General features: G+C 46.8%; 1 protein-coding gene across 3 annotated transcripts in view; it reads left to right on the top strand.

The window, feature by feature from the left end:
* The window catches only part of LOC146180188 (helicase ARIP4-like), a 59,469-nt gene that overhangs the window by 19,755 nt on the left and 24,862 nt on the right, over window positions 1–14,852 (top strand). For all 3 annotated transcript variants that reach the window (XM_084579420.1, XM_084579422.1, XM_084579421.1), the window contains 5 exons: window positions 1,818–1,983; window positions 4,532–4,927; window positions 11,122–11,353; window positions 11,998–12,297; window positions 13,761–13,936. In XM_084579420.1, the coding sequence (XP_084435546.1) occupies window positions 1,818–1,983; window positions 4,532–4,927; window positions 11,122–11,353; window positions 11,998–12,297; window positions 13,761–13,936 (1,270 nt within the window). The remainder of the gene's footprint in view (window positions 1–1,817; window positions 1,984–4,531; window positions 4,928–11,121; window positions 11,354–11,997; window positions 12,298–13,760; window positions 13,937–14,852) is intronic.

The raw sequence follows: 14,852 nt of genomic DNA, 5'->3' as shown, positions 1-14,852 counted from the left end.
GACAGAAAGAAGCCCTTTTCGCGTGCAAGGGAATGCGAAGCTTTCGCGGGCCAAAGAATGGCGCATTCCCGGAAATTGAACTCGCTCTGACGGAGTTCATACGAGAACAGCGAGCAGCGCATCTAGCTGTGAGCGTAGAGCTTATGCAGGCAAAAGCTAGGGAGCTTGCAAGGGAAAAGGGAATTCCGAGCTCCGCCTTCAAAGCAAGCAAGCACTGGATAAGTCGCTACATGTGCCGTGCTGGATTCTCGCTACGCCGGCGAACCTCGATTTCACAAAAGCTGCCCGAATCCTTCGAAGAGCTGCTTGTGGCTTTTCAGCGCCACGTGATTTCTTTGCGAAAGACCAAGAACTTTCAGTTGGGGCAGATAGGCAATGCTGACCAGACGCCGGTTTACCTGGACATGCCATCGCCCCTCACCATCCATGAAAAGAGCTCTAAACAAGTTTGTATCCGGTCTACTGGAAACGAGAAGACGCGGGTTACAGTCATGCTATTGTGCACGGCAGACGGCCGCAAGCTCCCACCCTATGTCATCTTCAAGCGCAAGACAATGCCGAAAGATGAGGAGCTGCCGAAAAATGTCATCGTGAGATGCCATGAAAAAGGTTGGATGAACGAGGATCTTGTCCTCGACTGGGTGAAGTCAGTGTGGTGCAAACGGCCCGGTGCACTGTTTTCCTTTCCATCCATCCTCGTGCTGGACGCGTTTCGTTGCCATTTGGCCGACTCGGTGAAGAGGCTGCTACGCGACTGCCGCACTGAACTTGTTGTGATTCCGGGTGGGATGACCTCACAACTGCAGCCTCTCGACGTTTGTGTCAACAAACCCTTCAAGGACTCAGTCAAGCGATGCTACGCGGAATGGATGCGGTCAGGTGAGCCTGCAGTGACGCCGCTGAAGCGAGCATCGCCCGCCACGCTGTGCAAATGGATTGTGGACGCGTGGGCAAGCATCCCAGAGGAGCTTGTGCGCCGTTCGTTTAAGAAGTGCGGCATCTCAAACGCCCTCGATGGCACAGAAGATTAGTACCTGTGGGATGATTTGTCCGACAAAGAAATTTCCGAGGAAAGCGCTGCTGAAGATGAAAGTGATTGAAGTGTGAGGTCCGATTTCAAGAAATGTCTTGTTTTTTTCTCTCGTATTATATGTGGTAAAAACTTTTTTTTTTTTTTCATTTCGCGTCTCCAAAATTTCACCTCGTATTATATTCGGGTTCGTATTATACACGGGTTTTTACGGTAATCTAATTCCTATCCTATGATTCCTGCCGCCGTCCATAAACATCATCAAAAAGAGAGAACATAGTGCACAATTCTATGACATTCTAGTGCACAATATAGCTCTTGGCAGCAAATAACAGCAAAGGCAGAGAGGCAATTTTTTGGTGTAGTAAGCATCAAATGCCTCCCCTCGGCTCAAGAACATGCAAAGGTCATTTTTGAAAATGTCATTCATTGTTACACGCACACTATAGATTTTTTTCAGGAATTGTCTCAGACTCCAAAACATACTTGCTATCACTTTTGGAACTTTATGTGGTGTGTGTGGTCCACCATAAAAAACAATTCCAGGATGCAGGGCCTATGCTGCCCTTCCATGTATTCCTATGGGGTTTACGACCATGAGGCCATTAATCTTGCCACTTAATGGTATCCAAAGAAGCAGCTGCAAGCAGATAGTTTGAAGGTTGGCAAGCCTTCTTACGAGATGCAGCCATGGGTGATAACCTGTAAGTGGGGTGCGCTCCCAAGCATTGACTTGCAGAAATGTACATTGCCCTTATCTGACTTTTTTTCACCATGCTTATTTCAGGCGGGGCCATGCGGTGCTCCGGGAAGCCCTGCCTCGCAAAGAAGAGCACGTGCTCCTCATCCGGATGACGCCCATTCAGAGGACGCTGTACCGGGAGTTTGTCAAGGAGTTTCTTCACAACTACAGGGTCACCAACCCTCTCAAGTTCTTCGCCGTCTGCTGCAAGGTCTGCCACTTTCCCCTCCTCTTGGCTCGGTCAGGATCAAAAGCTTCGAGCGGGCGTTTTTTATTTGTGTGTTGGAAGTTGATGGCAGTTAGTTTGCAGTGTTGATCATGAAAGCACACAAAAGGACAAGGACCGCTGAATAAAGACAGGTGCACGAGCACTTATTTCAGCTGATTTGTTTTATGCTAGAAACAGAATGTTATACTACAGTCAAATCCACTTATAACAATATTCAAGTGCCACGCAATTTCCATTATTATAACCGATAATTGTTATAAACGGTTTGCACGAAAAAAAGCATGACAACTGCAGAGAGGGGTCACGGACGGCAAGTGACATACGAACTCCGCCGAGACATCGTTTTAGTGGCCCCGAAAGTGGCCACTAAAACATCGTTTTAGTGCCCCCCTTCCCTCCTGTACATCAGGAGGATAATGGGTGATAGCAAACGCGAACACATCATCTTTTTTTTTTTATGTGAGCAAATAGCAAGTGCATCACCCATGCTGGCACAGCTACCTTTTCATGGCAACTGTTCAGGCTTCATGTCCGCGTGCATACCATATTTACATGCATAATGAACTTGTCGCCCACTTTTGCCGCCAACAAAGAAAACGCTTGTCGTTAGTGCGTCCCTTTTGCGTGCCATCGCAGTCCAGCGTATTTTTTGGCAGGGCGGCAAGATTATGCTCAGCGAAAACTTCACTGTGTGAGTTTTGTGTGCGTTAGCTCCAAATGAGCGGTGGTGAACTTGGCAGAGTTAGACGGGAGTGCGGGTGGTGGCTTGCTTGGCTGGTCTGGTTGCTCAGTGACTTCCAAGGATGGGCCTTGCCTTTCCTTTATCACACAGCGATTGGGGTGGGCGCCGTCCGCTGCGATAAAATCATTGGAACGTGTGTAGTAGTTAACGCCTTTTGAAGCAAACAATGCTAAAAGCCAGCGTCATGATCGTGGCTGACCGCATTCTTTCTTTGACAACTGAGGGGCTGAAGGATGGACAACTGTCGTAAAAAAAAGTCTACTTCTTCTCGCCCATTGAACCCTCCCCTCAAACTAATGTCGATGTTGGGAAAGTGCAAAACGCGGTGTGTCTTGGCTACAGTTCTCATGCCATTGCCAGTTAGGTGGTTGCTGATACATTCATGCGATGCGCGAGGACTTCGTTGAATCGAAAGTGTGGTATAAAATTGTACTTCGTTAAATCGAAAAAAAAACGCATGGCTTTCAATAGGGCAGAGATTGGGAAATAAAAAAAATGCGTTCCATTGAGGTTCGTTACATCGATGTTTGACTGTAGCAGCCTTGTTCGTGTTTAGCGAACTCTCGTTAATGGAACAGTTCGATGTGTCAAACTGCGCCATGCCCTTACAAGAAGCGCTTCTCCTAATGGCGCTCCCACAGTCACTTGGTGCACGTGAAGCCGGGTTGAGTGAATGCGCTTGGGCACCAGCTTGAAGATCCTTGAAAGTAAAAAAACATTGCCTACTTTGTGTTCTTGAAGACTTCATTGCTCCTTCGTATTAAACATTGTTCTGTGAGTGTTCACTCCCAAGGTAACCATTTGACTAGTCATTCATAACAGTGATCCAAGTTTGTTTACTTGTATTCGTTCGTTATTCGCGGGCCTGCATTTGCAGATTGCTGCAAGCTCATGCAGAACTAACATGATCACTGCTTGGCTTATTGGTGATTCCCCACAATTCTCCGTGGGCAAGGACGAATCCAGAGCGGGGGGGAGGGGGTCGTCTGTCACAGTAGCGTGCTCCTGCTGAGAGAATTTGAGGGAGGTGCCGGTTTCAACCGGTATGCGGCAATGGAGTGGGCAGCAGTCACAACAAGAGCTTGAACCTCTTCTTGCATGACAATGTTTTGGTGCATGTCTGAGGATGCCAAGGGCTGTGTGACAGGAAATGAAGCATTGGTAGCAAGTGTGGCCAAAAACTTATGCCGACCATCCACCTCATTTCCGCCACTTTTTGGTTACCAGGATTGAACATAGGTGTCCAAAATTTTCTTCTGTATGCTTGTGGGACCTTTACTGCACACCGCTTACCGCTGAAGACGAGGAATAATCGTACCGTAGAAAGACGGCCGCTTGGTAAGGGCATGTGGTCTTGAAATCACACAAACTGCCAACTACCCTCTGCCTGAGGCACGCTTGTGATTTTTTGCACACAATGCTGAGACCAGATTCTTCAGATAATGAGGTCGTTAACATTATCGCATTAAAAACATGACCCTTGTTAGCTCTTCGTGCATAATGTAAGATTGCTTAAAATCTTACATAATACGACTATTCCACTTTACAAATCTTGCCGCTGTTGTTTATGGTGTATCGGCAGTAATGGAGCCAGCAGTCAAATCGAAGCTGCTGTTTGACATATGCGGCTTGTGTCAGTGCAGTTTGTTTTGATACTTGACAGCCACATCTGTGCACAAGCATTGTCATTGAAAGCTGGCCACCATGGTCACATAATGGATTGTCTGCACTGCCACTCGATATGACCGCAATGGGTTTCAGACACAGGCTGCATATATGTCTTGTCAGGTGTGGAACCACCCCGACATCCTGTTCAACCTGGTGCAAGACCGGAAGAGCGAGGAAGGCCTGGACATCGACTTGGACATCGATCTGATCGGCCCAAAGGAGAGCAGCTCGCTCGCCAAGAAGCACCACCACCACCACCATCACCACCACCACCACACCAATGCAGCAGGCCAACCAGACTCCGTAGTTGCGGAAAACAGCTGTGTGGGGCCGGACGGCAGCCTGTCAGGGGGCTGCACAGACTCTTTAGGCCAGTCGCAGGACTCGTCCCCTTACGCCTATGGGGCCAACTGCGATGGGGGCGGAGCAGTCGTTGCCAACAAGCCCAAATACATCCAGGAACAGGGCCTAATGCCGTTTCGGGAGAAGTCGGACAACAACATCAGCTATGAATGGGTAAGTGAAGAGCACCCTCTACCAGTATGTGTAGTATGGTATATGTGTGATTAGCGGTCATATTGTCTTTTCCTATTTCTTTGTCTTTGGACAGGCCGCCATTTGAAGCTGACCCTGGCAACGTTTAATGCTAGAACCCTAGCTAGTGAAGCTAGCTTAGCAGTGCTGTTAGAGGAACTAGAGGGCATGAAATGGGATGTCATAGGGCTTAGTGAGGTTAGGAGGCCGAATGAGGCATATACTGTACTGAAGGATGGGCATGTACTGTGTTATCGAGGCTTACCAGAGAGGCGACAACTAGGAGTAGGTTTCTTTGTCAATAAATATATAGCGGGTAATATACATGAATTCTATAGTATTAATGAGAGGGTTGCAGGCATCGTAATTAGGCTTAATAAGCGGTATAAACTGAAGGTTGTACAGGCCTATGCACCTACATGTAGTTATGATGACCAGGCAGTTGAAAGCTTCTATGAAGATGTAGAATCGGCAATGCGAAAAGTAAAGACGCAGTATACTGTACTAATGGGCGATTTCAATGCCAAGGTAGGGAAAAAACAGGCAGGAGACAAGGCAGTAGGTGACTATGGCATTGGTTCTAGGAATAGCAGGAGGGAGTTACTAGTTGAGTTTGCAGAGCGCAATAACTTACGAATCATGAATACCTTCTTCAGCAAACGGAAGAACCGGAAATGGACATGGAAAAGTCCTAACGGAGAGACTAAAAATGAAATCGACTTCATAATGTGTTCAACCCCCGCCATTATGCAAGATGTAGAGGTAATCGGGAAAGTGCGATGCAGTGACCACAGGATGGTGAGGTCCCGAATTAGCCTAAATCTGAAGAAGGAACGCAACAGATTAGTAAGAAAGAAACCCATCAACGAATTAGCGGTGAGGGGGAGGGCAGAAGAGTTCAGGATCTCGCTACAGAATAGGTTCTCAGCTCTAACTGAGGATGGCGACATTACCCTAGAGGCAAGGAGCAATAATTTCAGAGATATCATTACTGAGTGCGCAGTAGAAGTAGGCGGAAGGATAGTTAGAGAGGATACCGGCAAGCTGTCTAAGGAGACGAAAGATTTGATTAAGAAATGCCAGAGTATGAAAGCTTCCAATCCAACAGACCAGATCCAATTGGCCGAGATATCAAAGCTAATCAATAAGCGCAAGGTGGCCGATATAAGGAAGTATAACATGGAGAAAATTGAGCGTGCTGTAAAGAACAGGGGAAGCCTTAAAGCGGTAAAGAAGAAATTGGGCATAGGCAAAAACCAGATGTATGCGATAAGGGACAAGGCGGGCAACGTCATCACTAATATGGAAAAGATAGTCAAAGTAGCCGAGGAGTTCTATACAGATCTCTACAGTAGCCAAAATAGTCAGGACCGTAATGAGATTGGCGGTAGGGAAAAACAGTCAGACGTTCCACCAGTGACGAAGGACGAGGTCAAGAAAGCATTAGAAACTATGAAAAGGGGGAAATCAGCTGGAGAGGATCAGATAACTACAGATTTGCTGAAGGACGGGGGGATATCGTGCCAGAAAAACTGGCCACCCTGTATACGCAGTGCCTGGTGTCATCGACGGTACCAGAACCATGGAAGAATGCAAGCATTATCCTCATTCACAAGAAAGGGGACTCTAAGGACCTTAAAAATTACAGACCAATCAGCTTACAGTCTGTCACGTATAAGGTATTTACTAAGGTAATCGCTAATAGAATCAGGACAACCTTAGACTGCAATCAAGCAAAGGATCAAGCAGGGTTTCGGAAACGGTACTCTACTATCGATCATATCCATACCATCAATCAGGTGATAGAAAAATGCTCGGAATATAACCAGCCCTTATATATAGCATTCATTGATTACGAAAAAGCATTTGACTCAGTTGAAACCTCGGCGGTGATGCAGGCATTGCGAAATCATGGGGTAGACAAGCCGTACATGAAAGTGCTGGAAGATATATATAGTGGCTGCACTAACCATAGTTCCGCATAAAGAAAGTAACAAAATTCCCATAAAGAAAGGTGTTAGGCAAGGAGACACAATCTCCCCAGTACTATTCACAGCTTGTTTAGAGGAAGTATTCAGAGACTTGGAATGGGAGCAGTTAGGGATAAGGGTAGATGGAGAATACCTCAGTAATCTGCGATTTGCTGATGACATTGCCTTGCTAAGCAACTCGGGGGATGAACTGCAAATAATGATTGATGACCTAGACAGGAAAAGTAGAAAGGTAGGCTTGAAAATCAATATGCAGAAGACTAAGGTAATGTTCAACAGCCTCGGGAAGGAACAGCAGTTTACATTAGGTAGTGAAATACTGGAAGCAGTAGGCAAATATGTCTACTTAGGACAGGTAGTAACCGCAGATCCGTACCACGAAAAGGAAATAACAAGAAGAATACGATTGGGATGGAGCGCATTTGGCAAGCACTCGCAGATTATGACTAGCAGCTTACCGGTATCGCTCAAGAGGAAAGTATACCACAGTTGTATCTTGCTTGTACTCACCTATGGGGCTGAAACGTGGAGGCTAACCAAGAGAGTTCTACTTAAGTTGAGGACAACCCAGAGCGCTATGAAACGAAAAATGGTAGGGGTAACATTAAGAGATAGAAAGCGTGCAGAGTGGGTCAGAGAAATAACTCAAGTTACCGACATTCTAGTGGAAATTAAGAAGAAATGGACATGGGCAGGACATGTAGTGCGAAGAGAGGATAACCGATGGTCACTGAGGGTAACAAACTGGATTCTAAGGGAAGGAAAGCGTAGCAGGGGGCGGCAGAAAGTTAGGTGGGCGGATGAGATTAAGAAGTTCGCAGGGGTCAAATGGATGCAGCTAGCACAGAACCGGGTTAAGTGGAGAAATATGTAAGAGGCCTTCGCCCTGCAGTGGGTATAATCAGGCTGATGATGATGATGATTTCTTTGTGCCGGCATCTTTCGGCAGGTTTCTGCCTTGGCTGCCGGATAGTATGCATGCTTGTCATTCTGCTTTAATGCTTCATCGTGGTGCCAACCTGCATGGCAACACATGAGGGTGCTTATCTGGTCAAGCTGATTTGGTATAACAGAGTGCCTAGTGATCTTCTCGAGCTGCTGTTGTCCTTCTGCTCAGGCAACTTTTTGTAAGATTACTGTTTTTACTCGAATGTAACAAGAGTTTTTTTCTTTTCATGATTTTTGGCTCTCAATGTCTACCCTCACATTATAATCAATATCACGATTCTTTTGGCCTAAAGCTGCGCCTGGGTATAGCCATATTGAATCCGCCACCACTCTGTTTCGGTTTCTGCAGTTTTACGATGTTATGTTGGCAACATGGGTACCAGGGAAACCAAACCAGCCAAATCCCAAGCCATGCAAAGTCAAAATATTGTGTTTTTTACTCGTAGGCTCAAATTAACACTGTCACCTTTATAACATGCTTGTCGGATCTTTCGCAGGGGATTATTGTAGTTACTTTTATTGTTAAGGGGGTACCCCGATCTTAAGACGATATTTTTTATTTACTGGTAGATTTTTATGAAAGTTGCACCATTTATGCAGCTTTTTGTGCTGAGTTCTGAAGATATTGAGCACTTTATGTTCTTTGTTTGGAGGTGAGCCTGGTTCCGTTTTAACCATAGTTACGGCTTTTCAAAGTTCAGAGACCAAAAAGCCACCTTGACACTCCAAGAAACATGTAATTTTTTAAAACTTTCCTCATTAAATACCACAAATTCATTTATACTTTTGCACTGTACATGAGTTTACCTTTCTGGTGCAAAAGGAATTATAGCAATATCATAAGTAGAACCAGAGATATCGCACCTCCAAACATGTACCGTCCGCAATATTTTGATTTTGAGAAATTGATCTAAAGCGTGTTGAACTTTTTGAAGCACCAAACTCATTAAAGTGGGTTCTGACTAGCTTGTGATGTCAATGCATAATTTACCATCGATATAATTCGCCCTCAAAGAATGAAATTTCCGGTAAACGGAACGCATGGTCCGGAGGCTGCCACCAAGACGAGTGCGTTTGCATCGTGGCAAAAGTTGGTGCCGAGTTCTGGCGCTCAATCGCCATTCTCACGTTCATGCTGTAAACGCAGTCGGCCTGCAACTAATGATAAGCGACCTTTGTTCCTCTTGCACCACGTAGCATTAAGAAGAAAGTTTATTTCGACAAGATTTGGGATTCCGCGCAATCTTCTCTATGTTCCACGCGTCGCGGGACGCTGTCGCGGCACTGCCTCACGGGGCGATCTATCCCGGCGTTGAAAGCTGCACTTGCTCATCTGCACCATCACGATTCCGTACGCGGCAGATTGTGCCGCTCATCGCTGTCGCACTGAGCACGACTGGCTATGCTACGCCGTTATCAGGCCATCGCGGACTCGCGCTTCGTCATTGATTGCAGATAACCAGATGTGGCGATGCAGCATCCCCGGTGCGTTTATTTCCTCTAAATCCGCCTGCACTACCTTCGCTTTCTGTGCTAGGGCCTCGAGGTTTGCAGTACCACGTCCCTGCAAATACGGTTTGAAGTGCGGATGGCACTGCCTGATCACACGCGCGACCTGTTCAAGACCGGTTGCCGTGGGATCTGCCCTCTTGTAGAGCTCCTGCATTGCGCGTACGTACTTGAGGAGCTCTCCTCTGGGTGCTGTGTGCGCAACGCGAGCTCCTCAAGCATCCGACGCTCGTAATCGGACAGTAAGAACTCGGCGCAGAAGCGATCTGTGAAGTCTGCCATCTTCTGGAAGGCCAGCTGACGTCTCCATCGCGCCGTGCTCTCAACAAGTGCTACGGGAATCACCTGCGCTAGCACCACGTCGTCTGGGGAACCCAGTGTTGTCTGATAATCCTCGAGTTCTTGTAAGAACTCGTGGACTGACTTCACGTCCGTGTAGCCGGAAAAGGAGAGGACCTCTACATTTATCCGCGTATGCGAGACTGTCGCCGCAGCTATAGCTTGGTTGGCGCTAGCCACCGACCGACAACATTTCGTTCATCTGCCTCATGAGGGCGGCCGCATTGGTAACCTGCGCAGGCTCTACCGCGTCCCTTACCCCACTTCCGGACGCACTGGTGTCCGAAGCGGTGGCCCTATCTGGCACATCCCTTCTCGGCGGCATTCCCGCTCAACTAAGGTCAGCTGGAAGGGGCAGAACAACTGCTCACGCGCGACTACCACCTAGCCTGTGTCAGGAGGCTAGTCACAAAAGCTAATCGTGGTGACACCTTAAAACTAACATACACATGCGTGCCTATCTACAGAAAAGAAATACAAACAACTAGCATCTCCATCTGCAAATATACAAACAAAACATAACTCTCAAAACCAAAAAAAGGACCGCGCACAACCCTAAACAAACTAAACAATGCTGTTCGCACTATTACATTGTATTCCGGCTGTACAGGTGCGCAAGTCTAAACTCAAAATGGCGTTGCGCCTATCAAACAAAGGACAGCCACCTTGAGCCTGGCCGTGTGTCCCTTGCCAGCAGAAAAATCGTGTTATTTAGTGCAGTGTTATTTAGTTAGTGCATAACCACGTCACAGAATAGGCAGCACTTAGCAGGATATAAAGTGCAGCTTAGAATGTTGCGACGTCCATACTTCTTTCTTGTTCCGGGAAGTCCTCAAGACATTAAATGACTCTGTCTTTCAGTCTAAAATGTAGCCAGTTTCACGGACTTCGTGAAAACAGTACCAGATGCTTGGAAAAAGAATATGTAAAGTCACGTGCACAGTCGTAGACCTCCAGGCTTAAAGGGGTAACGTTAGGGAAAGGGAAGCAAAATACCAGTCAGCATAGGCAGTCAAAAGTTGGAACCACTAAACATTTTATCATGTTTACGGTCTTTGGCTTGCAGAGCGGCGCCATTTTTATGTATTCACATTCAATGTGTGATCCCACCAAAAAGGCGTAAAGAAAAAAGGCTTGAATTGGGCTAATTTTTTTACCCGCACCTACTAAGGTCAGGTGAGCACGTGCTAGGGTCTCATTCCTTATATTATTTGCAGTGTAGAGCGAAGTTAGAAGATGCCGGTTTCTTGACATCCGGGACAGCTTAGTAGTTTAAAATTGTGTCATGCCGTTAAAGGCAGAGATCAAGTGTCCCCCATAATGTTTACCTTGACGCCTGCATCCTGTTGTCATGTGGTGTGTAGTGAAGGCCCCCTTGACTTTTGGCAGGCGTATCCCCTGATGGAGAAGTACCTGCCCGACCTGCTGGAGAACAGCCACAAGTTCCTGGTGCTGATGACCATTGTGGAGCAGACCCTGGGCATTGGCGACAAGCTGCTGGTGTTCAGCCAGTCCCTGTCCACCTTGGACCTGGTGGAGCGCTTCCTGAGCCGCCGGGAAGTGCCTCTGCGGCCAGGCCTACCCCATGGGGAGAAGTGGATGCGCGGCAAAAACTACTTCCGTCAGTGGCTTGTTTGTTCCTCACCTTTCTTGCAGATCAACATCATAGTGCACTGGAAATAGCCATAGCTCACACATTGTAGCATTAGATTTATCAAAGTGTGTTTGCCTTGGATGTACAGTCTTGGTCAAAAGTCCTTAACCATACGGTCTGCTCTTGAGGCACATAACGGAGCAATCAAGCCTTGAAAGGCTAGGGCAGAAAGGATTTTGCAGCTTGGTGGACACCTTCAATGCACCACTGCACAGCTGAAAGAACTGTAAAAAAAAAAGGTGTTTTTTTTTTTCTTCTTCTTCTTCTTCTTCTTACATGGGAGTGTTCATACACATGTTGTCCCATCTCGATGGGAGCATATTTTTCAATTCCTTTGAAATGAAAAGTGCAACCGAGCTCAGGTGCTACCATGCCTTTCTTTATAACCTCCTCACAGTTAGGAAAGCTTTTGTCAGTCATAGGGACCACTGGTTTGTAGATTTGAACTTGAAAGTGGCCACAAAGTTTCTCTTAGTTGTGCATAGCCTTTTTAATACCCTGTTGTTCGAATTCAGTGGGTTTGAATTAATGAGCCTGCTGTATTGTGTTGACAAATGTTGCCATTCCAGCTGGGTCAGAGTATGACCTTTTGTTGGGATGATGATGCACAGGTTTGGATGGCAGCACGTCGGCGCAGGAGCGGGAGAAGCTGATCAACGAGTACAACTGCAACCAGGCGGTGAGCCTGTTCCTGCTGTCGACCCGGGCGGGGTGCCTGGGCATCAACCTGACGGGTGCCAACCGGATTGTGGTGCTGGACGCCTCTTGGAACCCCTGCCACGATGCCCAGGCTGTGTGCCGCATCTATAGGTACGGACAGGCCAAGCCGTGCCACATCTACCGCCTGGTCTGCGACAACTGCCTCGAGAAGCGCATCTACGACCGACAAGTCAACAAGCAGGGCATGTCAGGTCAGTGTCGGTCCTCACTTGGTACGAGCAACTGCATTTTGAAAGAGGTTGCCTACATCAGATCATGTCAAGTGTGCAAGTTTAGTGGCATAAAGACAGTCGGCAAGGAATGTGGTTAAAGGACCAATCATCGCTGAAGCAGTGCATTGATGGAATAGCTGCATCATTTGTGCAAAACAGCACATAGTAGCTTGATATTCATAATTGTCAGCATCACGGAAAAAGCGTATTAATATTGCATCAGCGCTAGCAATAAAAGCACGTGAAGCATCATTTTAAGTTTTCTGCATTAACTGTACGGTTGTCTAATGTTCTTCTGAAAGCACACTTCAAACACCTTTGGATGAGACCACCACTCTTGTGAACAAACTAAAGCATCACAAAAATTTTCATATGCACCAAGTGCCAATGCTAAAGGCTCAGATCAAGGCAAGTGTTGCTGATGTGCTGAGCAACTATTACTGTCACAGTTGCTCCCCTGTTCATTGTTCAAATGCAGTGTTTAAGAATTGATATGCATCATCGAGTAAGCAGCATTTGGGTGGAATTCCTCTGCCAGTGCTGCTTTTGTGGTGTTGCGAAGGAATGTGTAAAGGACTCATGTCCGAGCTGCCAACGCTCGCAACATTTGCATTTGTACGGTGTCACCATTGTGGCGTTGGATGGAGTGATGGGATGGTTATTTGGGAAGTTCACAGCAGTGAAATACTACAGTGTGCTTGCTGTCACTGGTGCCACTTTGCAATGGAAACACTTGCAGTTGTATGGCGGGTGGCAGGCATTCAGCTTGGGAACCTTGGAAGTGACCTATTTGGCTACCTCTTGTGTTGGTGACCGTATATGGTATCAGTACCAGCGAGGCACCATAACAGAAGTGCACTGTTTATAGGAGCCTTCATAATGTCTTAACATGCATCAGAGGGGAAGCATTTTATGCTTGAAACCTACTTGTAGCGACAAGTATAAGTAGCAGACTCTTGTACTTTATAAAAGGACGAAGGCAATCCTGTGGATTGGCACTGTTTCAGTTTCGTAATGTGGCACTGTTTGCTAAGCAAATCACTGAAGCAGCAACAGAGTGATACTACAGAGTGCTTTTGCTTGCTTGGTGCTTTGCATTGCTCACTGGCAGTGTTTGTCACTTTCTAGAGTATGTTTGGCGCGACTTGAGTAATGGCTATTCAACTGTGAAGGACTGCTGTGGATTACATTTTCACTGCTAAAACAGAGTTGGAACAAATTTGGCCTCTGTTTTGTTTTCAGTCAATTCATGTTGCATCCTGAGAGCTTCTAATAGGGTAGTTTAGTTTTTTTCACCGAGTAAGTGTCATGAATAAGGAAGAGGATCATGAACTTCTTTTCTGATCCACATTTGCTACTGCTACACCTGTTTGTCACATCACCACGTTTGCCTGTTGAACCGCCAGAAGCCGACATTGCACGATTTTCTCTTTGTCGGGCAGATCGCGTGGTGGACGAGATGAACCCGGAGGCCAACCTGACCTGGAAGGACGTCAGCACCCTTGTGCAGGACAACGAGGACGACCCTCCAGTGCAGGACCTCTCGGCCGTCGCAAGCGGTTTCACTGATTCGGTGCTGCGCACACTCACCATGGAATACTCGCAGTGTCTCACCAAGGCAAGCACCCTCTGCCTCTTTTTTACTATTCAGCTGCACCTGGCATTTGGGCAGTATCTGCAGGGGGACATTTCACTGGGAATGGGCACGCAGATAGAAGCGTAGGTCATGCAATATACCTATCTAAAAAACTGTTCTCTTGGTGCCGTATAATAAATGTTAAAACAGTTTATGATTTTCGTCTTGTCCAACTTAAGAGTGCACAGTGGCGACCCCATACCCGTAGCCATGTAAAGGGGCTCATTCCTCACAGATGCATGGACTACATGTTGCAGTCATTAAAACGCAGGTAACCATTCTTATTAAATAAAGTTGTGAACCAAGGTACAGACTTGGCTTACCCAAAGACAAATACAGTCGAACCTGGATATATCGAACTCGAAGGGGATCGCGAAATAGTTCGATATATCGATAATTCGATGTACAGAAATCAGCTTGAGACGCCACTTGTGATCATAAAAAATGATACGATATTTGTCGCGTAGTCAACCCACTCGCATAATGAGCACTCCCCATTTTTGCCCCCGAGAATTTGAAAACAAAAAAAAAAGCGTTCGGTCGCATCCACAGCTCATTTATTGGCAGCGCGTCAAGAAGCTGCGGAGCGGTAATGCCATGTTTTTATTGTTTACCTACGCTTTTCATAGATCCTGCGGTGGCAGGGAGCGAACTTGGCAGAGTGCTCACGCAATGGCTTGATTGCACAAGCCAGGTTCGATTTATCGTGACGCGCTTGGGGTGGGTCAGGCGTAGTCCACTGCTACAAAATCATTGGCAAGCGTGATAGCTGCAAATTCTGTTTGGAGCGAACAATGCTAAAAGCTGGTGGCATGACCGCAGCCGACCGCGTGCTTTCGTTGATTCATTGATGCAAGAATGAACGACTCTCGCAAAAAAAACAAACTGCCGCTTCTTA

This window comes from Amblyomma maculatum, chromosome 9 (assembly GCF_055883805.1).
Source record: "Amblyomma maculatum isolate TAMU_Amacu chromosome 9, ASM5588380v1, whole genome shotgun sequence".
NCBI classification, from domain to species: domain Eukaryota; kingdom Metazoa; phylum Arthropoda; class Arachnida; order Ixodida; family Ixodidae; genus Amblyomma; species Amblyomma maculatum.
Note: the sequence above shows the minus strand (reverse complement) of the source record. Positions and strands in the feature narration are given on the sequence as shown.